Genomic DNA, 27,995 nt, shown 5'->3' on the forward strand with positions numbered 1-27,995 from the left:
TGCCCCCCCCCCCCCCCCGTTCTCCATAACCCTTCAATCAATTAAAAATATCTAACTCCCCTTAAATTTACACTCTGCCCCAGCATCCACCATTCTGGGTAGCAAATTCCAGATTCACAACCTTTTGGGAGTAGTTTCTGAACTTCATTTTAAATTTGCTACCACTTATGCTGAGATTATGACCTCTCATTCTGGAATGCTCCACACGAGGAAGCATCTGCTCCACATCTTAGTTCCACCTATTTTTGTGTTGTCTGCAAATCTGGCTATAGAACCTTCTATGTCTGTATTCAAGTCATTTATATAAATTGTAAATGGCTGAGGCTCAAGTACTGTGCACCCCTCTAGTTACGTCTTGCCAGCCAGAAAATGACCCATTTGTCTCAACTCTGTATTCTATCCATGCTAATAAATTACCCTAATCCTTTGTGATCTAACCTTGCGAATTAGCCTTCTTTGCGATACGTTCCAGAAGTCCCGATATACTTCATCTACAGGCTCCCCATTATCCACTTTGCTTGTTACATTTTCGAAGAACCCTAGCAAATTAGTCAAAAATAATTTGCTCTTTCCATTGTGCAATATTCTGGTGTTTGTGCTATAATAACTAGATGGCCGAAAAGCTACCAGAAAGCAGAATAGATTGTGCCTAATGGGTAGTAGCCATATAGGCATTTGACATTCAATCCTCAAATGTTAAAAGGAAATTACTAAACACAACAATGCAGGTTAATTTTTGAACTTGCACAAAAAACCTTGGAAGAATGAAAATAACTACATCTTGAAATCACAGCTTATTGACTGAATCTGGTTTAATATTAAGAGCATGTGATAATACTTGCATAATATAATATTGATTTTAAGATATTGTACAGTTATTTGGACAGCACCTCAACAACAAAAAAAGTTCTATAAAGTCCTAGCTAAGCCCATATACTACAGAGCACCTCAATCACCTTGAACCGGTTTGTGGACCGAAAAGACTACTTGAATAGGTCAGTTTGTAAATAATGTAACACAGTAATGCTCATTTTATCAATTAATAATCAACTTAAGAAAACATTAAAATTTAATAGCTGGTTAGTATAATGTACATACAATTTAACAGAACGCCAGGGGCGGAACCAAAAAAACAATACAATGAACTTTCATTTATTTGTGGCTGCTGTCTCCAATTCGGCTGCTGTCTCCAATTCCTCCACTATCTGTGCAGCAGAGGGACGCTTTTTAGGATCTTCATTTGTACAAACAAGGAACAGCTCAATAGCCTTGCTGTAGGAATCATCTAGTTCTTCCACATTGAGTGCAGGTCTTGTTCCCAAAGCTGCATAATAAGCATCCTCATCAAAACTGTCTTCATCATCATCCAAACTATCAAGAGAGTCTACAGCAGATATACAAAATTAAACTTAAGTATTTATTCACAGCACTTAATTATCCATGGGTATTTCTATAGGCACTGGTGTTTTCAAAATTAATAGAGTATAATGAGCTTAATCTGATTAAGATGTTCTGTACTACATATCTTTAAATAGAAAAGGCAAGCATAGGGAGGTAGTCGGCAGGAACGGCAGATGGGATGAAGAATAGCGGGAGAGTCCCAAAACAGCTTTTACGTCAGTAGGATTTCCCCAATCTATTACACCTGCCCCACCAATGACGTAATGGGAATCCAAACTTTAAAAGGCAGGATCCCTATTTGAATATATTCACATATCGTCTGGCCTTCACGCCTGGTAGTTCACAACATTAAATTGTCATTTGCTTAATTGTATGAAAAAACAGACAGATCTTCAAGGCACAAATATAAGCTTACCGTCAGAAATATTTACATGAGGCATAGAAAGGGTCATCATTTCCCACAATGTCAGGCCATAGGCGAAAATGTCTGACTTGTCTGTAATTATGCCATTTTCCTCCAGAGCCTCTTTTGGTTTCCATGGCTCAGTCCCAATGTATATTGCTTGGGGATCACTTACTATAAAGCAATTGTAGTACAGTCAGAACATTGACACTCAAGTCTAACTTGAAATGGTTAGCATTTAAATGCCTGAGATTCCAATCTTTGTACCTAAAATGTCAAAGTGAAACAAACTGTATACCATCTAACATACAAGATACACTAGAAGGGCACAGATCGGTAGGTGTCTAAAAAGGAAATGGTTAATTTTCTGCATGTAATTCTTTATCCAAGTACAGTCTGATAGTCCTGTAACACAGCTAATTAAAATACATTTACATTGAAACAATACCAAAAAAAAAAGAACTACTGACACACTAACTGAGCAACCTTCCAGGGATCCTTTGACAAAGTTTCACATGGGAAGGACCTCGTTAAATATAAAGCCACGGAAATGCAAGGTAGGGGAAAAAAAGCTAATTAAAAAAAGGGTACTACTACACGCTAGAGGCAAAGGTCAAATCTGGGAAGAATGTTAGTCCAAATGGATTCAAATTTACTTCCAGTGTATTACATCTTATGATCAGGGGTTCGAGGGAGAAGGCAGGAGAATGGGGATGAGAAAATATCAGCCATGATTGAATGGCAGAGCAGACTCGATGGGCCAAGTGGCCTAATTCTGCTCCTATGTCTTTTAGGAGTAAATACAACATTTTAGTACACAGCCACTTTTAGGTGAACTGTAAACTGGATATGCATTTGTCTTTAAGCCAGCTAATAAAATAAACACCCTGCAGAATTAAAACATTAGCAGATGTCCAAACATTCCTTTCTACTAAGTAAATGTAGTTCGAAACCAGTGGTAACAGATGAGCAAAATTATGTTCAAAACTATTCCGGCTTCAGGAATCCTGCTGATAACTAACACTCACAAAAGATGTTAAACCTCTACAACTTTTTATTGGCCCCATGGGTTTTATTCTTAAGACTTAAGAAAAATAAATTAAAAGGCTGTACACATAACAGAGGTTTTCTCAGATTCAGACAGGATTCAAATGCCATCGATGTTAAACATGAAAGTTACAATCTACAACATATCAACTGATTTTTCTTTTCAATTTACATTAATGTTTGAAAAATCTCTTGTAAATATTTCTAGAAATTTTTCTTTTCATTCACAGATGGAGACACCATTGGCAAAGCCATTCCATCCCTAATTGCCCTTGAGAAGATGTTGGTGAACCTTGGACTGCTGCAGTTTATGTGGTGTAGATACACCCACTGCTTTCCAGGATTTTGATCCCGTGACAGTGAAAGAATTCTGACTTGAAACTGTCACCATTATGTGGTACTTGGAATGTCAGTTGCTGCTATGGATCTTATAGATGGTATACACTGCTGCCACTGTGAACCTTGATGAATTACTGATGTGCATCTTGTAGATAGTACAGTGCTGCTACTGTACATTGGTGGAAGGGGTAAATGTTTAAGATAATGGACGGGGTGCTTTACCCTGGATGGTACCAAGCTCCTCGAGTGTTGTCGGGAGCTGCAGTCACCCAGGAAAGAGTATTCCATCACTCTCCTGACTTGTGCCCTAAGATGGTCAACGTGCTTTGGGGAATCGGGGGGGGGGGGGGGGTTCACTGCAGAATTCCTAGCCTCTGACGTGCTCATAGCCACAGTATTTATATGACTGGCCAAGTACTATTTCTGGTCAATAGTAACACCCCCCAGGATTTTGATAGTGGGGGATTCAGAGATGGCAAGACTATTGAATGTCATGGGGAGATGGTTAGATTCTATTTTGATATAGAGATTATCATTGCCAGGCACTTGTCTGCCATGAATGTTTCTTGCCACTCATCAGCCCAAGCCTAAACTTGTACAGATCTTGCTGCATATGGGCAGGGACTGCTTCCGTGCCGAGTCACCGCAAATGTTTCTGAACATTAATCGTTATGCTGGAGGAAACATTATTGATGAATTGCTGAAGATGGTTGATCTCCAACAACCATGTGCTCGGTATGACTCCAACAAGTATAAAGTTTTTCAAGATTCCTCAAATCCACATTTGTTTTTACTGGTATGAGCCAAGGAAACAAAGTAATTTCAGAGTTGAATAAAAGCAGCAACTTAATATAACTCAGATACATCAGCGCACTGCTCCTGCAAGCACCATACAGTCAAAATGGTTTAAATATATGTGCAAATATGCACATACAATGGTTTCATAAAATGCGCAATTGTGTTGAGAGCATTTAAGATATGGGGGGGGGGGGGGGGGGGGGGAAGGCACCCCTTTTCGATGCTCCGTCCCCCGCTGGCGGTGCCAGAGGTTTACACTTGCTGCAAACTGGAAGATGCAAATGGGTCATTTGACAGGCTGGACACCGGATTCTCCACACCTTCATGAATCTCCAGCCCTCTCGGCCAGGATCCACGGAAATATTTGCCAGTGTGGTTCTGACGCAGTGGGTCAAGGGGAAAAGCATTTAAGGTAGGTGCCTTCAAAGTCCATTGGAGGGTCCTCTTCTCCCCACAACGCAAATCCTTCCCAACCCCCCCCCCCCCCCCCCCCTCATATCAGTCACCCCTGCCTGGAAGCTAAAGAACAGTCCAGGCAGAAACAGTGCAACAATCACTGCTTTTTCACTCACATGTCCTTTATGCCTGCTGTCTCAGACAAGTCTAGAAAGCAGCAGCTGTTAAGAAAGTCAAACCCCATTACAAGACTTTAAACCCCCTCAGATCCTTTGATTTGCAAGGCTTCTACTGACTTTCAAAGAAATATCTTTCAGCAGACTGTAACTAAAAACATAATAGCTTGCAGACAGCCAGATATCTGGATTGTTTATTTTCATTTCCACTTTCATGCTTGAATGCATCTCAGGTACCCTGCTGTGAATCTGAACAGCAATATTTATAAATACCTAGCTATGATTGACAGCTGCTGACCAGATCAAAATAAGTTAAGTGCTTTGTGCAGAGGAAAAGAGAAAGTGAAGTACTCAACTCCTAGATGCTTATTAACATTGCAGTTAGGTTCAAAACACGGCAGTGCGGTCCCTGGTGGGTGGGAAATAGGAGAACCCAGCAATTGCCACGGTACAGGGATATCCACCCACTTGTCAGCAAGGGAAAGGGGGGGTGGCACTAGTCGCCGGATCTCTCTGTTGAGCCACCTGCTCAAAACGTCAGCCCGATAGTGGGATTCAGAACGGAATCCCTTGTGCTCCCGCGAGGCATAAACGTTTATGGCTGGGGAGAGTGACTCGCCTCTGGGTGCTGCTGTTAGCGCCAGGACAAACGAGAAGTGATCCAGCTCCAGAGGGAGAACATGGTCTCCAAAATAGAGAATCCATTCCATAATTGAAGAATTGCCACTCATTTTTGATGCACACATTTTTCAATGTAGCACAACACATTTTCAAGATGTCGACCACTACTCAATATCACATTTACCAACAGCCTGCACTCCTAATGAATCGAAGGCAGCACAATAGCGCAGTGGTTAGCACTGCTGTCTCACGATGCAGAGAACCCGGTTTCAATCCCGGCCATGGGTCACCGTCCGTGTGGAGTTTTTTTACATTCTCCCCGTGTCTATGTGGGTCTCACCCCCCACAATCGAAAATACAAAGCTGTGCAGGGTAGGTGGATTGGCCATGCTAAATCATCCCTTAATTTGAACAAAAAATTGGGTACTCTAAATTTATTTTTAAAAAACTCCTAAAGAATCATAAAAGCAAACGAACTGTTCACGTACCTTGCATGTTCTCATCTAATTTGAGTGACACACCCACATCACAGATCTTAATGGTCTTGAAATCTTCTTTAACCACGATATTGCAAGATTTGATGTCTCCATGCAAGAGTCTCTTCTCATTGTGCAGATACTGAAAGTTTCAAAAAATAAATAAATATTTAAATGCTCAAGTGCCATGATTCTACAAAAATGTAATCAACTATCAGTGAACAAATCCAGTATTTAACCAAAATGTTCCTGGGACAATAACAACAGGCCCAGATTGAGAACATTCCATTCTAGCTGCTCCAATTTCATTTAAATGGATACACCATAGTTTATTCTTTTAAAAATCTTAATATGCCAATTTCCCAATCTCATTGGCTTTCTAAAGAACTTGCAACAGATTAATTGGAAAAGAATGATTGCACGTTAACCTCATTTACCCTTCGGTGTAGTTCAGAGCAGCATAGGTACTTGACCACTTGAGTTTAATGCACAGTAGCAGTAAAACGTAGTGGAATCAATCTTTGGGGAAGTCTATTTCTAGTAATTAAAAATATAGAATTTATCAGTGGTACCCAAGTGGTTTGACAACAACCAAAACATTAGCAAAGCATATCACGGCATCAGGGGCAAGGCAAATCAGTAAGAGAAAATGATGGGTCAGTCATCTCAGCCTTGGGACATCACAGCAAGAGTTTCTCATGGTAGTGTCCTAGGCCCAACCATCTTCAGCTGCTTCGTCAATGGCCTTCCTTCCAATACAAGGTCAGATGTGGGATGTTCACTGATGATTGGACCATTCACGACCCCCAGAGACTGAAGCCGTCCATATGGAAATGCGCTTGACCTGAACAATATCCAGGCTTGGACTGACAGGTGGCAAGTTCCAGGCAACGACCATCTCCAATAAGAGAGAATCAAACTATCACCCCTTAATATTCAATGGCATTACCATCACCGATCCTCCACTATCGACATCCTGGGGGTTACCATTGACCAGAAACCAAACTGATTAGCCAGAAAATACTGAGGCTACAAGAGTAGATCAGAGGCTAGGAATCCTGTGGCGAACAACTCTCCTACTGACTCCCCAAAACCTGTCCACCATCTACAAGGCACAAGTCAGGAGCATAATGGAATATTCCCCACTTGCCTGGATGAGTGCGACTCTACCAACGCTCAAGAAGCTCAACACCATCCAGGACAAAACAGCCTGCTTGATTGACACTCCACAAACATTCACTCCTTCCACCACTGACAAACAGTGGCATTCGTGTGTACCATGTACAACATGCACTGCAGGAACTCCGCAAGTTTCCCTAGGCAGCATCTTCCAAACCCACTACCATCTGGAAGGACAAGGGCAGCAGATCCACAGGAGTTTCCCTCCAAGTCAATCACCATTCCTTCACTGTTGCTGGTTCAAAACCCTGGAACTCCCTCCCTAGTAGCACAGCGAGTGTACCTACACCCATGGACTGCAGCGGTGCAAGGCAGCTCACCACCACCGTCTCAAGGGCAATTGGGGATAAGAAACAAATGCTGGCCCAGCCAGCGAAGCCCACATTTGGGAAAAAATGAAATACAAACAAACATTGTGAGACATTATTATATATTGAAGGTGCTATATAAATACAAATTGTGCCTTCAATGCAGTTGATGTGCATATGGACTTAACACAGAATAGCAAAATTGAAACCATGGAAATATTGGGGTAGTGGCTCTACGGATACAAACAAAATTAGCTAAGTTGCTGAAAGCAGAGTAGCAATGACCGTAGTTTTGACTGAAGGAAAATACTCATAGGTGGCATTGGGGCCAATGCTCTTTTTGATTATATATTAATGAACTGAACTTTAAAATATACAAGGCATAATTTTAAAGTGGCAGATGATATGCAAACAGTGAGAAGGATAGGACAGGCTTCAGGAGAACATTGGGAAACTAGTGAAATGGCCAAATACCTTGCAGATAAAACTTAATCCGGAGAAGTGTAAAGTCATTAATTTTAAATAGGAAGCTCGAGGCGAGGCAACATAAAAACTCATTTTATAATTTTAAACGGGGGAAACACATACACAAATCATTGTGGCAGCAAGCCATGTTGACGTGGCTGCCAAAAACCATATGGATCCTTGGCTTTATGGAGGCATGAGGACAAAAGCAAGGAAATTGTGTATATTGGACACCACAATTTAGGAAGCATGTCAAGGCCTCAGAGGGTATAGAAAGAGTTCATTTGAGGTTGTTCTGCTTTGAGCAGAAATATTAAAGTGGAGGTGTTCAAAAATCCTGAATTATTTTGATAGTGATTGAGGAGAAAATGTTTTTGGCGGCAGAGGATCAATAACTAGAAGATACACATTTAAAGTAACTGGTGACATGAGTGAGAAGTGGTGTAATCTGGAATGCACTGCCCAAAAGGCAGGCGGGAGGGATTCAGATTTCTGGATAACTGGGGCTCTTTCTGGGGAAGGTGGGACCTCTATAGACAGGATGGTCTACATCTGAACCTGAGGGGCACCAATATCCTTGGGGGGGGGGGGAGATTTGTTAGTGCTCTTTGGGGGGGTTTAAACTAATTCAGCAGGGGCATGGGCACCTGGATTGTAGTTTTGGGGTACGGGAGATTGAGAGTATAGAGGTCAGGAGCACAGATTTGACTTCGCAGGAGGATGCCAGTGTTCAGGTAGGTGGTTTGAAGTGTGTCTACTTCAATGCCAGGAGTATACGAAATAAGGTAGGGGAACTGGCAGCATGGGTTGGTACCTGGGACTTTGATGTTATGGCCATTTCAGAGACATGGATAGAGCAGGGACAGGAATGGTTGTTGCAGGTTCCGGGGTTTAGGTGTTTTAGTAAGCTCAGAGAAGGGGGCAAAAGAGGGGGAGGTGTGGCGCTGCTAGTCAAGGACAGTATTATGGTGGCGGAAAGGATGCTAGATGGAGACTCTTCTTCCGAGGTAGTATGGGCTGAGGTTAGAAACAGGAAAGGAGAGTTCACCCTGTTGGGAGTTTTCTATAGGCCACCTAATAGTTCTAGGTGTGTAGAGGAAAGGATGGCGAAGGTGATTCTGGAAAAGAGCGAAAGTAACAGGGTAGTTGTTATGGGAGACTTTAACTTTCCAAATATTGACTGGAAAAGATATAGTTTGAGTACATTAGATGGGTCGTTCTTTGTACAATGTGTGCAGGAGAATTTCCTGACACAATATGGGGCAGCAGGGTAGCATGGTGGTTAGCATAAATGCTTCACAGCTCCAGGGTCCCAGGTTCGATTCCTGGCTGGGTCACTGTCTGTGCGGAGTCTGCACGTCCTCCCCCTGTGTGCGTGGGTTTCCTCCGGGTGCTCCGGTTTCCTCCCACAGTCCAAAGATGTGCGGGGTAGGTGGATTGGCCATGCTAAATTGCCCGTAGTGTCCTAATAAAAGTAAGGTTAAGGGGGGGGTTGTTGGGTTACGGGTATAGGGTGGATACGTGGGTTTGAGTAGGGTGATCATGGCTCGGCACAACATTGAGGGCCGAAGGGCCTGTTCTGTGCTGTACTGTTCTATGTTGACAGGCCAACAAGAGGAGAGGCCACATTGGATTTGGTTTTGGATAATGAACCAGGCCAGGTGTTAGATCTGGAGGTAGGTGAGCACTTTGGAAACAGTGACCACAATTCGGTGACCTTTACGTTAGTGATGGAAAGGGATAAGTATACCCCGCTGGGCAAGAGTTATAGCTGGGGGAAGGGCAATTATGATGCCATTAGACATGACTTAGGATGTGTAGGTTGGAGAAGTAGGCTGCAAGGGTTGGGCACACTGGATATGTGGAGCTTGTTCAAGGAACAGCTATTGCGTGTTCTTGATAAGTACGTACCAGTCAGGCAGGGAGGAAGGGGTAGAGCGAGGGAACCGTGGTTTACCAAAGAAGTGGAATCTCTTGTTAAGAGGAAGAAGGAGGCCTATGTGAAGATGAGGCGTGAAGTTTCAGTTGGGGCGCTTGATAGTTACAGGGAAGCGAGGAAGGATCTAAAGAGAGAGCTAAGACGAGCAAGGAGAGGACATGAGAAGTCTTTGGCAGGTAGGATCAAGGAAAACCCAAAAGCTTTCTATAGGTATGTCAGGAATAAAAGAATGACTAGGGTAAGAGTAGGACCAGTCAAGGACAGTGGTGGGAAGTTGTGTGTGGAGGCTGAGGAGATAAGCGAGATACTAAATGAATACTTTTCGTCAGTATTCACTCAGGAAAAAGATAATGTTGTGGAGGAGAATGCTGAGACCCAGGCTATTAGAATAGATGGCATTGAGGTGCGTAGGGAAGAAGTGTTGGCAATTCTGGACAAGGTGAAAATAGATAAGTCCCCGGGGCCTGATGGGATTTATCCTAGGATTCTCTGGGAAGCCAGGGAAGAGATTGCTGAGCCTTTGGCTTTGATTGGCTACATCATCATTGGCTACAGGAATAGTGCCAGAGGACTGGAGGGTAGCAAATGTGGTCCCTTTGTTCAAGAAGGGGAGTAGAGATAACCCCGGTAACTATAGGCCGGTGAGCCTCACGTCTGTTGTGGGTAAAGTCTTGGAGAGGATTATAAGAGATACGATTTATAATCATCTAGATAGGAATAATATGATTAGGGGTAGTCAGCATGGTTTTGTGAAGGGTAGGTCATGCCTCACAAACCTTATCGAGTTCTTTGAGAAGGCGACTGAACAGGTAGACGAGGGTAGAGCAGTTGATGTGGTGTATATGGATTTCAGTAAAGCGTTTGATAAGGTTCCCCACGGTCGGCTATTGCAGAAAATACGGAGGCTGAGGATTGAGGGTGATTTAGAGATGTGGATCAGAAATTGGCTAGTTGAAAGAAGACAGAGGGTGGTGGTTGATGGCAAATGGTCAGAATGGAGTTCAGTTAAGAGTGGCGTACAAGGATCTGTTCCGGGGCCGTTGCTGTTTGTCATTTTTATAAATGACCTAGAGGAGGGCACAGAAGGTTGGGTGAGTAAATTTGCAAACGACACTAAAGTCGGTGGGGTTGTAGACAGTGTGGAAGGATGTTGCAGGTTACAGAGGGACATAGATAAGCTGCAGAGCTGGGCTGAGAGGTGGCAAATGGAGTTTAATGTAGAGAAGTGTGAGGTGATTCACTTTGGAAAGAAAAACAGGAATGCGGAATATTTGGCTAATGGTAAAATTCTTGGTAGTGTGGATGAGCAGAGGGATCTCGGTGTCCATGTACATAGATCCCTGAAAGTTGCCACCCAGGTTGATAGGGTTGTGAAGAAGGCCTATGGTGTGTTGGCCTTTATTGGTAGAGGGATTGAGTTCCGGAGCCATGAGGTCATGTTGCAGCTGTACAAAACTCTGGTACGGCCGTATTTGGAGTATTGCATACAGTTCTGGTCGCCTCATTATAGGAAGGACGTGGAAGCTTTGGAACGGGTGCAGAGGAGATTTACCAGGATGTTGCCTGGTATGGAGGGAAAATCTTATGAGGAAAGGCTGATGGACTTGAGGTTGTTCTCGTTATAAGAGAGAAGGTTAAGAGGTGACTTAATAGAGGCATACAAAATGATCAGAGGGTTAGATAGGGTGGACAGTGAGAGCCTTCTCCCGCGGATGGAGGTGGCTAGCACGAGGGGACATAGCCTTAAATTGAGGGGTAATAGATATAGGACAGACGTCAGAGGTAGGTTTTTTACGCAAAGAGTGGTGAGGCCGCGGAATGCCCTACCTGCAACAGTAGTGAACTCGCCAACATTGAGGGCATTTAAAAGTTTATTGGATAAGCATATGGATGATAATGGCATAGTGTAGGTTAGATGGCCTTTAGTTTTTGACTTCCCATGTCGGTGCAACATCGTGGGCCGAAGGGCCTGTACTGCACTGTATCGTTTTATGTTCTAAAAGAATAGTGAAAGCAGATTGAAATATAACTTTCAAAACTGGCTAATTACTTGAATAGGAAATAAAATTGTGGCGCTCTAGAGAAAAGGTAGGAACCAAAGGAGTGAAGGGATGTGGGGGGGAAAAAGGTAAGTATATGGAGTTACGCCTCATGATCTTATTGAATGGCAAAATAGGTTTGAGGCAGGGTGGGGGAGTACAAAATCCAAAGAGCTAATTTCATAGGTCTTTTAAAGAGCTGGCAAATGCACATTAGGCCGAATGTTTTCACAAGAACAAGTAATAGGAGTCCTAGAGCATATGACCCATTGAGCCCAGTGCATCGTGACCATGGTTGATGTTCTGTTTCAACTACACCCCATGCCCTCAGACCCCCTGTAACATCAATAATATGCCTATCACAGTTGTAGTATATTGCAAGTTCTGAGCATTTTGTACATTGCTGCCTGCAGTTGAGCACGTTAGTCTTACTCAGTGCAAAACATATCAATCATAAATTGATTCAACGATGGAGCATCCACAACAGCCTGCGATAGAGAATTCCAAAGATTTACAACTGAGTGAAGAAATTTCTCTTCATCTCCATCCTAAATTCAGCCCTAAAATTGGCCCCCTGTTTTAGATTTTTCATCTGTCATCGCCTTCCCTGCTGCATCATGTCTATTTTCTGCTTTCCAATTGTCTGCCACCAGAACCAAAAATTCATTTTTGAATATTTCCGCTTAATCAACTCTGCTATAAGGAAAATTACCCAATGCAAGTGAATTATTTTTCATCCTTTGTACCATTCTAATAAATCTCTACACCCTTTAAGGCCATTTCATGCTTTCTAAAACCTGGTGCCCAAGATTGGCCAGTTTCTATGATTCAATTTGAAATAATCAAGCAACTTAATCACTATGCTAGAGATGGGTGAGAGTTTTGACAGTATTTGACAAAGCATGGTTCAATAAGCCCTAGTAAAAGTGGTCATAAAATTGAACCGGAGGGCAGCAAAGTGGTGCAGCAGTTAGCACTGCTGGAGTTTGCACATTCTCCCAGTGTTTGCGTGGCTTTCACCCCCACAACCCAAAGATGCGCAGGTTAGGCGGATTGGCCATGCTAAATTGCTCCTTGATTGGAAAAAATTAATTGGGTACACTAAATTTATTTTTAAAAAGCACTGCTGCCTCATAACGTCAAGGACCCAGGTTCGATTCCGGCCGCCGGGTCACTGTTCATGTGGAGTTTGCACATCCTCCCAGTGTCTGCGTGGGTCTCACCTCCACAACCCAAAAAGATGCGCAGGGTAGGTGAATCAGCCACTCTAAATGTTCCCCTTAATTGGGGGGAAAAAAAAGAATTGGGTACTCTAAATTTTTTTTAAAATTAATTGAACCGGGCAGAGAAGGGGAGAAAAAAAAATAAAATAAAAAATAAAAATAAAATAGCTCCACCGACTGCAGTCATCCCTAACAGGAAGAAAGAGGCTAGCCGTCATTAAAGGTCAATCATCTCAGTCCCAAGACATCGCTGCTGCAGTAGATCCTCAGGGCAGTGTGCTAGGCCCAACCAATTTGGCCATTTTTCCATTACCCCTTGGTGCCCAAGGATGCGCAGGAAAGCTAGGGTTACAGGGAGAGGGCGGGGAATGGGCCGAGGCAGGGTGCTCTTTCAGAGGGTTGGTGTGGGCTTGATGGGCCGAATGGCCTCCTTTTGCACTGTAGGGATTCTATGGATAAGGTCAAAGTGACGGTATCCATTGATTATTGTAATGTTCAGTTCCAATCGCATCTCCTCAGATCCAAGGCGCTCCATACTTACATGCAGCAAAGACCTGGACAACATTCAAGCTTGGGCTAATGATTGGAAAATAATATCCATACCATACAAGTGCTAGGCAATGACTACATTAAAGAGAGAAAATCTAACCTTTTTTTTGGATGTTTGACAACATCACTGAACCCCCCCCCCCCCCACTATTAACATTCTTGGTGCGTTCCCCAAACGTACCTGGTCTATCCATTTCATACTGTGGTTACAAGTGTAGGTCGAGACATCCAAAGATGTGCGGGTTAGGTGGATTGGCCATGCTAAATTGCCCGTAGTGTCCTAAAAAATAAGGTTAGGGGGGGGGGGGGGGGGGGGGGGGGGGGGGGTTGTTGGGTTACGGGTATAGGGTGGATACGTGGGTTTGAGTAGGGTGAGCATTGCTCGGCACAACATCGAGGGCCTGTTCTGTGCTGTACTGTTCAATGTTCTATGTGCCAGATCTCTCACCCAAATCCCCAAAGCCTGTCCACAAGTCAAGAATATGATTCATAAGGGCAGCACGGTGGCGCAGTAGTTAGCATTGCTGCCTCACAGCACCAAGGTCCCAGGTTCGATCCCAGCTCTGGGTCACTGTCCGTGTAGAGTTTGCATTCTCCCCGTGTTTGTGTGGGTTTTGTCCCCACAAGATTTGCAGGGCAGGTGTTAGCCATGCTAAATTGCCCCTTAATTGGAAAAAAATTATTGGGTACTCTAAATTTAAAAAAAGAATATGATTCATACTCTTCACTTGCCTCAACGAATACAACTCCAACATTCAATAAGTTCAACACCATCCAGGATAAAACAGCTCGTTGGATTGGCACTCTACCACTACCATAAACATTCACTTCCCTCTGACGCAGGCTTACTCTAGTTTCATTGTCTACCCTCTACAAGATATGTTGCAGCACTCACCAAGGCTACTTCAACACCATATTCCAAACCTGCAACCTCAACCATCTAGAACAAGGACAACTGGCAATGTACTGTAGTGCTCTGCACTGTAAATTCTATGATTCTATTACAGGGACACAGTCTTCAAATTGTCCTCCAAGTCCCTTAACATCCTGACTTGAAAAAATTATCAATGGTCTTTTACTATCACTGGGTCAAAATCTTGGAACTCCCTTCCTAACAGCACCGTTGTTGTACTTGTATCACATGACTGCAGTAGTTCAAAAAGGCAATTCGCCACCAGCTTCTCCAGGAAAGTTGGGGATGGGAAAATAAATGCTGGCATTTGCCAGCAATACCCATGAATGAATATTTTAAAAAACTACCTTCAATCCATTAGCCACATGCAAAGCTACTTTAAGGATGGTAGAAGCAGGAAAAGGTCCTTTGACATTTTCATTCCTTTCTTCTATCAGATCATTCAGAGACTTCTCTCCTCCAAACTCCATAGCCAGACACGGAGTCCCATCATTTGTTTTAACAAAAGCTCTGTATCCTAGACAAATTTCCAGGGAAAATATAAAGAGAAGAATGTTAAAATTGCGAGAGTTTCTTCTGGACGAAGTTCATAAAAAGTGAAACTTCAAAGTTTATATCTATAATTATGCACAATAGTTTTTTGTTATAACCAAGATAGAACATTACAGCGCAGTACAGGCCCTTCGGCCCTCGATGTTGCGCCGACCTGTGAAACCATCTGAAGCCTATCTGACATACACTATTCCATTTTCATCCATATGTCTATCCAGTGACCACTTAAATGCCCTTAAAGTTGGCGAGTCTACTACTGTTGCAGGCAGGGCGTTCCACATCCCTACTACACTGAGTAAAGAAACTGCCTCTGACACCTGTCCTATATCTACCACCCCTCAATTTAAAGCTATGTCCCCTCGTGTTGGTCTTCACCATCCGAGGAAAAAGACTCTCACTGTCCACCCTATCTAACCCTCTGACTATCTTATATGTCTCTATTAAGTCACCTCTCAGCCTTCTCCTCTAATGAAAACAACCTCAAGTCCCTGAGCCTTTCCTCGTAAGACCTTCCCTCCATACCAGGCAACATCCTAGTAAATCTCCTCTGAACCCTTTCCAAAGCTTCCACATCCTTCCTATAATGTGGTGACCAGAACTGCACGCAGTACTCCAGGAGCGGCCGCATCAGAGTTATGTACAGCTACAGCATGACCTTGTGGCTCCGAAACTCAATCCGCCCACTGATAAAGGCTAGCACACCATATGCCTTCTTAACAGCCCTATTAACCTGGGTGGCAACTTTCAGGGATTTATGTACCTGGATGCCGAGATCTCTCTGTTCATCTACACTACCAAGCATCTTGCCATTAGCCCAGTACTCTGCATTCCTGTTACTCCTTCCAAAGTGAACCACCTCACACTTTTCCGCATTAAACTCCATCTGCCACCTCTCAGCCCAGCTCTGCAGCTTATCTATGTCCCTCTGTATCCTATAACATCCTTCAGCACTATCCACAACTCCACCGACCTTCATGTCATCTGCAAATTTACTAACCCATCCTTCTACACCCTCTTCCAGGTCATTTATAAAAATGACAAACAGCAGTGGCCCCAAAACAGATCCTTGCGGTACACCACTAGTAACTGAACTCCAGGATGAACATTTGCCATCAACCACCACCCTCTGTCTTCTTTCAGCTAGCCAATTACTGATCCAAACCGCTAAATCACCTTCAATCCCATACTTCCTTATTTTCTGCAATAGCCTACCGTGGGGAACCTTATCAAACGCCTTACTGAAATCCATATACACCACATCAACCGCTTTACCCTCATCCACCTGTTTGGTCATCTTCTCAAAAAACTCAATAAGGTTTGTGAGGCATGACCTACCCTTCACAAAACCATGTTGACTATCGCTAATCAGCTTGTTCTTTTCAAGATGATTATAAACCCTATCTCTTATAACCTTTTCCAACATTTTACCCACAACCGAAGTAAGGCTCACAGGTCTATAATTACCAGGGTTGTCTCTACTCCCCTTCTTGAACAAGGGGACAACATTTGCTATACTCCAGTCTCCTGGCACTATTCCTGTCGACAAAGATGACATAAAGATCAAGGACAAAGGCTCTGCAATCTCCTCCCTGGCTTCCCAGAGAATCCTAGAATAAATCCCATCTGGCCAGGGGACTTATCTATTTTGACATTTTCCAAAATTGAGAACACCTCCTCCTTTTGAACCTCAATTCCATCTAGCCTGGTCGACTGAACCAGAGTATTCTCCTCAACAACATTGTCTTTCTCCAGTGTAAACACTGATGAAAAATATCCATTTAACGCTTCCCCTATCTCCTCTGATTCCACACACAACTTTCCACTACTATCCTTGATTGGCCCTAATCTTACTCTAGTCATTCTTTTGTTCCTGATATACCTATAGAAAGCCTTAGGGTTTTCCTTGATCCTATCCGCCAACGACTTTTCGTGTCCTCTCCTCGCTCTTCTTAACTCTCCCTTTAGGTCCTTCCTGGCTAACTTGTAACTCTCAAGTGCCCTAACTGAGCCTTCATGTCTCATCCTAACATAAGCCTTCTTCTTCCTCTTGACAAGTGCTTCAACTTCCTTAGTAAACCACGGTTCCCTTGCTCGACAACTTCCTCCCTGCCTGACAGGTACGTACTTATCAAGGACTCGCAGTAGCTGTTCCTTGAAAAAGCTCCACATTTCGATTGTACCCATCCCCTGCAGTTTCCTTCCCCATCCTATACATCCTAAATCTTGCCGAATAGCATCATAATTGCCTTTCCCCCAGCTATAATTCTTGCCTTGCGGTATATACCTATCCCTGCCCATTGCTAAAAAAATGGAGATGTTTCAAAACAAGGCATGGAAATGTCAATTCAAAAAGGTACCAGAAAGGACTAATGCCTGAACTTACTTAGCAGCTTAGAACATCAAAAAAGGTACCACGCATTGTGCTTTTCAAGTGCTGTTACTGTCACATATAGGCAGACTCAACAGCCAGAAAAATCCCAAACACATTAAGTAATAGTTATGACAGTATGGTGGAAGCAGATTCAATCATGACTTTTTAAAGAGAATTGCATAATTACCAGAAGAAAACAAAAACTGGCAGAGCTAGAATGATCGAATGGTTATAGCACAGGAGTCCATTTAGCCCATTGTGTTTGTGCCAGCTCTCTGCAACGGCAATGCATCTAATGTTCCTCAGAATAATAGTGAAGAGGCCCTTCAGCCCATCAAGTCTGTTCCACACATGAAAAACACCTGACCTACCTTCCTAATCCCATTTCCCAGCACTTGGTCCATAGCTTTGAATGTTATGGCGTGCCAAGTGCTCTTCCAGGTACTTTTGAAAAGGATGCGAGGCAACCTACCTCTACTACCCTCACAGGCAGTGCATTCCAGGCAGTCACCACACTCAGGATAAAAACCGGTTTTCCTCAAATCTCCCCTAAATCACCTGCCCCTCACCTTGAACTTCTGTCACCTTATAACTGACCCTTCAACTTATGTGAACAGTTGCTCCCTATCCATCCTGTCCATGGTCCTGCAAATTTTTCCATTTCAGATAATGAACCAATTCTTTCGAAAGCCGTAAGTGCATCCACCACATTCTACGGTAGTGCATTCCAGAGCCTAATCACTAGTTGGGTAAAAAGCTATTCTCTACTTTCTATCAAGTAGTAATATGGAGTCTGTAAATCCTGACTGAGCAAACTGGATCCCCAATTTATGGTTGATCCAAAATAAATTGTCAGCATACTATACTGTACTTTTTGATGGTAATTCAAATAACACAGATGTAGAAACACTTCACACGGGTGAAAATTGTCAGAAAAACTTAAGTGGTAACCAATATGGATTTAGTAATGTTAATGCTGTTTGATATAGCTGGGTTACTACAACTTAATAATAACCTTTTATTGTCACAAGTATGAACTTGTTGTTTGAGATTTTGTGCTTCACTGACAGAATAGTGCAAATTCAGGTACATTTGCATTACTAATTGGAACCATACAATTCATATATACATATAATTTCATATATTTGCAAGAAACCTTTTACAGTACTGATGTTCGTGAATAAAGGTTCACTTTCTTGGGGGGAGTAAACCATTTAGTCAAGTTCTTTCTCTGATTTTTCAACAATTAAGCATATAAATATACCTACCGACAATATTTGGATGCTCAATATCTTTCAGGCGTATGGCTTCTTCCTGAAGTCGCTTCAGATAAACACTTTGCTGTCTCACATTACATTTAGCATTAATCTTTTTTACAGCCCATGGAGAACATGATTTACCTGTGGGGGATCTAAACACAAAATAGATTTTGAAAATAATACGACCACGATTATCATTATTTTATATTCCATTTCTTACTCAAATTCAGCCACAATAATAATTGCTTATTGTCAACTGCAAGTGGGTAGGCACAAATTTTGTTTTTTCATGTGATATTGTAAAATTTTTCAAGCCTCTTAGCTCTGGAGTGTGACTTCTAATTGTAAAAATCTAATATTGTTTGTATTTAAAATTTAAACAATACTTGCAGTTACATGTTAAGTTTCATCCAAGGCCTAAACAGAGAGACAAGCTATCCGCCGGCAGCAGCTGAAATAGTTAAAGAAACCGACTTGAACGGGTCTTTGCTGTATTTGGGCTCAGCTAGTCCCTTTGATTTGAACATAAAAATTCAAACATTTTCAGTGCAATGAGCACTGGAGTGCAACTTCAACCGAATGAAAGAGTTTGGTGAGTTGATGGAGTTTGGTGAGAAGGGGAGGAAGATACTCCTTTGCTTTTTCTAACTTTTTCACCCTGGTCTTGCGCTTCTATAGTGGAGCTGTTTGGTGAGTATCTGGTAAATGGTCATGGTATATTCTATTCCTAACCTTTAAAATAGGAGAGGACTTTGTAATGTTTAATAAATATATAAAAATAAAATCGGGAAAATTTAATTAATTAATTCAAAGACATAAGGTAGGACAAGTGATGCGTCATGCCTGCAGCATGTGGAAGCTGTGTTATCCAGGGCATGTGCACCTGCAGTAAGTGTCTACAGCTTGAGAAGCTTGGGCTCAGTCATTGAGCTGGAGGCTAATCTGTAGACCACTGCAACACATCAGGGAGAGCGAGTTACTTGGATGCTTTGTATCAGAAAGCAGTTACATCCCTTAGAATAGGGTCTTCTGATTTGGATGGCAGTTAGGAACCGGATGGTCTGACTGCAGCTGAGGCAGCCAAGGGGACCAAAAGACAGCAGTGCAGAGTGTCAGCCTCAGAATGTCCAACAGGTTTGAGATACTTTCAGCTTGTTTGTATGAGTAGAAGCTGCAGGGTGGATGAGCTGACTTACCATGGCACTGTGGTACACAAAAGAAAGTAGTGGTAGAAGGGGACAATATAGTAAGGAAGATTAAAACGGTTCCCTGCAGCAAGGAGCAAGAGTGCAGACGGCTACGTTGCCTGTCCGGTGTCAGGGGTTGGGACATTTCTCAGAACTGGAGAGCAACTTGCAATAGGAGGGGGAGGATCGAGTGGTCATAGCCCATGTAGGTACCAACATCCCAGATAGGATGAATAAGGTGCTTCTGCATAGTCAGTACGACGAGCTAGGCACCAAATTAGGAAATTACTCAAAGGTAATGTGAAAATTGGCATAGAATAAGATTACTTGACGGAGAGTGGATTTTAGTAAATTAAGGCAGGATCTGACCACAGTAGAGTGGGAAGAGCTACTTGTCGGGAAATCCACAGAAGAGCAGTGGGAGTTTTCAAAAGGGAAATGGGGAGAGTGTACAGGCCCAACATGTTCCCCCTAGATTGATAGGAACAAGTTAAAAGCCAGAGGACCATGGATGACCAGAGATATTCAGGATACGATGAGAGACATATAAAGGCAAATGCGATACAGGGTGAATTGATAAGAAAGATTCAGAATTGGTTTGGTTGTAGGAGATAGAAGGCTCCTTCAGTGACTGGAAACCAGTGTCCAACAAGAGGGATCTGTGCTGGGTCCCCTATAATTCGTCATTTATATAAACAACATAGGTGACTAATGGGGAGGTAGGATCAGTACATTTGCGGATGACACAAAGGTTGACAGGTTAACAGTGAGGTGGAGTGTCTTGGGTTACAGGAAGACATAGACTGGATGGTCAAATGGAAATTAACCCCAAAAATGTGAGGTGATAAACTTTGGAAGGAGTAATTTGGCAAGGAAGTATTCAATGAATGGCATGACACCTAGTTCTGAGGAACAAAGGGACCGTGGCATGTTTGTCCAGATCTCCAGAGGCAGATCGGCAGGTTAATAGGGTGGTGAAAAAGGCACATTGGACACTTGCCGTTGTCAATCAAGTCATTAATTACAAAAGCAGGGAGGTCATGTTGGAGTTGTGTAGAACTTTGGTGAGGACACAGCTAGAGCACTGTGAGGAGTTCTGGGCACCACATCATGGCAAGGATGGGATTGTACTTTCTCAGGAAACTAAGGAAATTCAGCATGCCACATTGACTCTTACCAATTTTTACAGATGCACCATAGAAAGCATCCCATCTGGCTGCATCACAACCTAGTATAGCAACTGCTCAGCCCAAGACCGTAAGAAACTACAGAGTCATGAACACAGCCCAGTCTATCACGCGAACCCCCCCCCCTACTAATTCTGTCTACACACGCCGCTGCCTTGGGAAAGTGGACAGCATAATCAAAGACCTCTCCCACCCAGGTTATTCACTCTTCCAACTTCTTCCCATCGGGCATAAGATACAAAAGTCTTTGGTAAGCATGATGGCGCCATGATTAGCATGGCTGCCTCATGGCGCCGAATTCTCAGATTCGTTCCCAACCCTGGGTCATTGTTCGTGTGGTGTTTGCACATCCTCCCCATGTCTGCATAAATGGGGTCTCACCCCGACAACCCAAAAGATGTGCAGAGTTGGTGGATTGGCCATACTAAATTGCTCCTTAATTGCAAAATAAAATTGGATGCGCTAAATTATTAAAAAAGATACAAAAGTCTGAGAACACGCACCAGCAGATTCAAAACCAGCTTCTTCCCTGCTGTTACCAGCCTGCTGAATGATCCCCTTATGGACTGATCTGATCTCCTCACATGTCATCCGAGTGGCACCGCATTCCTGTATGCTTCACCGATGCCTGTGTCTATGTATTTACACTGCGTCTTTACGGAGACACTTTTTTATTTCATGTATGGAATTATCTGTCTGGACTGAATGCAGAACAATACTTTCCACTGTACCTCGGTATAAGTGACAATAAAATAAATACAAGAATAAGAATTGGGTACTCCAAATTTAAAAAAAATAATAATTTGTTTGAGTCCTAAAGTTAATCACACCTCAAAGTGATTATCAGAATTTGAATTATCAGAGATCTGCCAGAACACTAGCCATATGCCATATCAAGTATTGGCTAGTGACAATAATGGAGGTACCCAAGTTGCCGAGAACATTCTGTTCAATTTGTAATACTCACTGCTATTCAATTTGTAATATTGACTGCTTAACAGTTAAATCACCAACACAGCCAATCTGTCAAGTTTGGAAGTTCCACGAGGAGGAACTCCATTTAATATACATTTGGGTATCATATGACAGAACTACAACAACCAAGTTTGATCACCTTGAGTCAACAAGTAACCAGGTTGTATGACTCTATTGTACAACTGTAATATTCATACCATTGATGTAGAAGTAATTAACATGCATTTGGACAATTATTGTCCCTTTGTTCCTCAAGACTGAAATCACGAGGAATCATCCTATGGAGTTTAAGAGATTACCAAACACTTTTCAATTACTAACCTTTTCATGAGGTAAACATTAACTCCCGTACCATAGCCTAGTTTCTTCATGAAGGGAGAAGCAGGAAGGACCAAAGTAGTATGATTCTCATTCCAAGAACCTGTCGATAGTTAAAATTTAGATTATAAAATATATACCCTGTACTTCATTTGTGTATATCCAAGACCTTATAATCAAATTAATTGTGCAAAGTTGTGCAGCACAACACAAAGGGCAGATTTAATTGCATGCGTACAGAATACTTGATTGTAACAAACAAAGCAGCAGTGATCCATGGGTAGTTCAATATAGATTTTGAAAGCAATGACTAGTAAATTTCTATAGATGTACTAAAACACCATAACTGTACTGAAAACAGCATTTCGCTAGATGACAAATAATCACAAATATTTCTCTACTTAATAAGACAACAGTTTTAACACAAGAGTATGTTTAAGCCACACTGGTGTAAAAACTAAAACTTGTGCAGTTATTTGGCGAGGTGAGAGTGATTGCCCTTGACAGCAAGGTCCCATTTGGTCAAGTATGACATCAAGGAGCTCTAGCAAAACCGAAGCCAACGGGAATCAGAGGGAAACTCTCCTCAGGCTGGAGTCATGCTTAGCACAAAAGAGTATGGTTGTGGTTGTTGGATGTCAATGATCTCAACTCCAGGATATCACTGCAGGAGTTCCTCAGGTTATTGGCCAAGGTCCAACCATGTTCAGCTGCTTCATCATTGACCTCCTTCCATTAAAAGCCAATGTTCAGCACCATTCGCGACTCCCCGGATACTGATGCAGTCAGTATCCAAATGCAGCAAGACCGAGGCAATACTCATGCTTGGACTGACAAGTGGCATGTAACATTCCTGCCACAGATGTGCCAGGCAATGACCAAATCCAGCAAGAAATAATCTAACCATTGCCCCATGACATTCAAAGGCATTACCATCAAAGAAACCCTCACTCTCAACATCCTACTGTTGACCAGAAACTCAACTGGACTAGCAATATAAATACTAGAGCAGGTCAAAGGTTAGGAATCCTATGAACATACATACAAAATACAAATTAGAAGGAGTTAGCCATTTGGCCACTCAAACCTGCTCCACCATTCAATAAGATCATGGCGATCTAATTGTAACTTCGACCCCACATTGCTGCATACCCGCAATAACCTTTCATCCCATGTTAATCATGAATCCATCTGGCTCAGTCTTAAAAATATTCAAAGACTCTGCTTCAACTGCATTCGGAGGAAGAGTGTTTCAAAGACGGGCAGCACGGTAGCACAGTGGTTAGCAGTTGCCTCAGTTCCAGGCTCGATTCCCGGCTTGGATCACTGTCTGCGCGGAGTCTGCACATTCTCTCCGTGGGTTTCCTCCCATAGTCCAAAGATGTGCAGTTTAGCTGGATTGGCCATGCTAAGTTGCCCTTAGTGTGCAAAGAAAAAGGTGAGGTGGGGTTACTGGGATAGGGCCTGCACGTTCTACCTGTGCTTCATGGGTTTCCTCCAGGTTCTCCGGTTTCCTCCCACAGTCCAAAGATGTACAGTTTAGGTGGATTGGACATGCTAAATTGCCCTTAGTGTCCAAAAGGTTAGGTGGGGTTACTGGGTTACGGAGATAGGGTGAAGGTGTGGTCTTGGGTAAGGTACTCTTTCCAAGGACCGGTGCAGACTCAAATGGGCCAAATGTCACTGTAAATTCTATGATCTGACTCACGAAGCTCAAGAGAAAAAAAATTATCATCTGTCTGAATGAGCGACCCTTATTTTTAAAGTGATCTCGTGTTCTAGATTCTTCGGCAAGGGGAAACATCCTTTCCAAATCCACCCTATCAATACCCTGCAGGATCTTAAAGGTTTCCATCGTGTAGCCTATTACTCTTCTAAACTCTAGTGGATACAAACCTAACCTCTTCAACCTTTACTCATAAGACAACCCTGTCTGTGGCAGGTAACTCACCTCCAGACTCCCCATAGCCAGTCTACAAGGCACAATTCAGGAGTGTGATGGAATACTCTCCCGTTGCCGGGTTGAATGCAGCTCCAACAACACTCAAGAAGCTTGACACCATCTAGGACAAAGCAGCCCACTTGATTGGCATCCCATCCACAAACATTCACCCCTTCCACCACCGACACAAAGAAAATAGCAGCAGTGTGCACCATCAACAAGATGCACTGCAGATACTTACCAATGCACATTAGAGCACCTCTAAAACCACCACAACTACTATTTAGAAGGATAAAGATACATAGGAGCACCACCACCTGGAAAACCACCTCCAAGCCACTCATCATCCGGACTCGAAAATAGATCACCATTCCTTCAGTTACTGGGTCAAAATCCCAGAACACCCTCCCAACAGCACTGTGGATGTCCCGTAGCTGTTCAAGAGGCAGTTAAAACCACTTTCTCAAGCGCATTAAGGATGGGCAACAAATGCTGGCCTAGCCAAAGCCCATATCCGTTGAATAAATTAAGACACTTTTTTTTTTCACTCCAAACTCAAAAGTTACTCTTATAAAAAGAAAAATCTTGCACTTCCTTTCACCGCAAGGTCACTTTACTGCGCATTGGCATTCTCAGTGTGGTCACCATATAGTAGCCAATTTCCACACAGCAAGCTCCCACAAATAAGCAACATGATAATGAACAGATAACATTTTGTGGTAGTAAGGGATAAACATTGGCCTCTAGAGCAGGGTTGACACCGTTGCTTGCCTTCAAAATAAAATGGGGCATCGCTCTAGCCACTCAACAAAAGTTGGCACCTCAAACAATGCAGTACCGAGTGTAGCCTAGAATGAAACTCGACAACCTTCTTAATCTCAGGCAAGAGTGCTGAGCCACAGGTGACAGAACTTCAAGATACTATCTAATTTTCCATACTTAAAATGTCTCCAGAAGGAGCAGCACGGCGGCACAGTGGTTAGCACAGCTGCCTCCCGGCACCAAGGTCCCAGGTTTGATACCGGCTCTGGGTCACTGTCCATGTGGAGTTTGCACATTCTCCCTGTGTTTGCTTGGGTTTCGCCCCCACACCCAAAGATATGCAAGCTCGCTGGTTTGGCCACGCTAAATTGCCCCTTAATTGGAAAAAATGAATTGGGTATTCTAAATTTATTTTTTAAAATGTCTCCAGAACTAGGGAGGAAATTTGTCTCAAAAATCAAAAGTTCAATCAATTCATACCTAACTGTTTCTTTTTATTTTCCTGTTGGCAAGGAGATTTGAAAGGGCAAGCTTCATCCATACTTTGCATTTCAAATTAAATACTTCACCAAACGTATGCTTTTCAAAACTGCAAAGAGAAAAAGTTAGTAACAGTTTAGAAACTTAAAACATTCTAATAACTTGAGTATTGCTATATTGATTTGATGCTGCACACATTCTTTTTGTCCCATGTTATCTGAAAACAGGACAGTGACAGCAACATGGCACCTGAGATCTTGATAAATAATGGGACCAAACTTAAAGGTTTGCGAAATAAGATGAAAATGAGGAGGAATTTCTTCTCTCAGTTCCATTATTATTTGGAATTTTCCAGCGCAGAGAACAATTGGCGGCTGGAGAATTCAAGGCTAAGTTTTTTAAATTATTTGTTCATAGGACGTGGGTGTCGTAGGCTGTGCCAGCATTTATTGCGCATCCTTAATTGCCCTTGAGAGGTAGTTTAGAATCCAGTGCTGTGGGTCTAGTCACATTTAGACCAGACCAGGTAAGGACAAGTTTCCTTCCCTAAAGGACATTAGTGAACCAGATGGGTTTCATGACAATCGAGATGGGTTTCATGATCATCACTAGACTTTTTTTAATTCCAGAGTTTTACTGAATTCAAATTTCACCACCTGCAGTGATGGGATTTGAACCTCGGACTGTACTCTGGATTTCTAGTCCAGTGACAATGCCACTACCTCCCCGCAGTGACACAGATTTGAACAATAAAGGAGTCAAGTCATCTGGGAGTAGACAAGCAAGTGGAGTTGAGCCCATGATCAGACCAGTCACGGTGGTTTGCGTGGCAGAGCAGGCGAGGTCAAATGTCCTTTTCCCACCTTTTGTTCCGATAAACAATCTCCAATAATTCACCACCTGAAGGGATGAGATTCCACATTTTTTATGTTCACATTCTGAACCATTGCAGTTAATTAGCAGTCACCAACTATCACGTTTTTAAAAAGATACTTCTATTACTAGACTTAACTTGGGAATTGGAAGTACCAAAGAGACATTTATTTGCTACTTCCTCAGAGTGACCATCAGCATCCTACTCCACTCCGTGCCCAATAACTTAAATTACTTCAGTGCCTGTCTTTAATTCTTCTTTTTTGTAGTAATTCTTGGTGTCACTCTCTGTGAACCCTTCGAAGTTTGTAATTTAAACCACATTTTCAGATGGTTCCCAATGCAGGACAATTGTACAAAAGAAGTTCCGACAGGGATCGCCCAGCCTAGTTTTGGGGTAGCGCGGTCAAAATTGTGGTAGATTAATAAAACTCAACACGAGAAAGTGAGAGGTTGGGACCCAGGAAAAATCCACCAGACTCAGGAGCATTTTCTAAACGGAGGGAAGCCAAGATCTGTGCAGGAACAGAGATTGAGAAGCCCATGTAGAGAACTGACTGAAAGCTAGTGAAGTTAGAAAAAAAAAACTAATTTGAATCTGTAATGTATTTGATGTTGTTTCTTGAGGGGCTGGTTTAGCTCACCAGGCTAAATCACTGGCTTTTAAAGCAGACCAAGCAGGCCAGCAGCATGGTTCGATTCCCGTACCAGCCTCCCCGGACAGGTGCCGGAATGTGGCGACTAGGGGCTTTTCACAGTAACTTCATTGAAGCCTACTCGTGACAATAAGCGATTTTCATTTCATAAAACCCATTCAAGAGGACGGAGACTGTCAGCAGTGTTTGATTTCTTTGCTAGATTCCCCTGTAGTCGGGAGCCTGGTCCCACAAGGGCAGCATGGTAGCATTGTGGATAGCACAATGGCTTCACAGCTCCAGGGTCCCAGGTTCAGTTCCCGGCTTGGGTCACTGTCTGTGCAGAGTCTGCACATCCTCCCCGTGTGTGCGTGGGTTTCCTCCGGGTGCTCCGGTTTCCTCCCACAGTCCAAAGATGTGCAGGTTAGGTGGATTGGCCAAGCTAAATTGCTCTTAGTGTTGGGTGGGGTTACTGGGATAGGGGGAGGTGTTGACCTTGGGTAGGATGCTCTTTCCAAGAGCCAGTGCAGACTCGATGGGCCGAATGGCCTCCTTCTGCACTGTAAATTCTATGATATCCAACCCCAGCCCAGAATTAGTTCCGTTTTTGTTCAGTAACGATAGAAGGGACTGGAGCAGAGCCGAGCTGGGGAGATTGTGTCCCTGGGCTCGGACAGACCGTACTCCCGGGCCACCTGAGCTCTACTCCCACTGCCGGCTCTACTCAATCCGCAATTGATGGCTCCTGGAAACCGGGAAAACCCGCAACCAACGAGGGATCAATGAGAACACAGTGAACAGCGTCCCCCCTCCCCTCCCCTCCCCTCCCTCCCTCCCTCCTAACGATCGGCCCTTAACTCCCCCTCCCCCCCCAGGTAAACGATGGGCCGTTACCCTCCCCCCGGGGTAATCGGTGGACCGTTACCCTCCCCCCGGGGTAATCGATGGGCCGTTACCCGGACCCGCGCGCCAGCCTTCCTTACCCTGTTCAACCAGCTCTCGCGCTCAATCCGTTTGAAACTCCCGAGTGCACCACGGGATAATTGGAGATCGGGTGTGACTGCGCATGCGTGTACTTGTAGCTGCTGCAACTCCCCAGCACCCAGCAGAGAGAGGTTGGGCGGGACGGGAGGGAGGGGCTTCAGGTTTTGGTGTACTCCATTCTCGTTGACAGTTATATCA

General features: G+C 43.3%; 1 protein-coding gene across 1 annotated transcript; it reads right to left on the minus strand.

The window, feature by feature from the left end:
- Positions 1 to 794: 794 nt before the first annotated feature.
- On the minus strand, positions 795 to 27,881 carry pbk (PDZ binding kinase). The gene is made up of 8 exons (XM_038799610.1): positions 27,797 to 27,881; positions 25,306 to 25,414; positions 22,125 to 22,224; positions 18,464 to 18,606; positions 14,620 to 14,789; positions 5,670 to 5,799; positions 1,817 to 1,978; positions 795 to 1,384 (listed from the first exon to the last, which is right to left on the minus strand). Exons 2-8 carry the CDS (start codon positions 25,373 to 25,375, stop codon positions 1,149 to 1,151), a joined length of 1,011 nt encoding a protein of 336 aa, XP_038655538.1. The 5' UTR covers positions 25,376 to 25,414; positions 27,797 to 27,881; the 3' UTR covers positions 795 to 1,148.
- Between the last annotated feature and the right edge of the window lie 114 nt (positions 27,882 to 27,995).

The sequence above is a fragment of the Scyliorhinus canicula genome, chromosome 6, assembly GCF_902713615.1.
Source record: "Scyliorhinus canicula chromosome 6, sScyCan1.1, whole genome shotgun sequence".
NCBI lineage: Eukaryota > Metazoa > Chordata > Chondrichthyes > Carcharhiniformes > Scyliorhinidae > Scyliorhinus > Scyliorhinus canicula.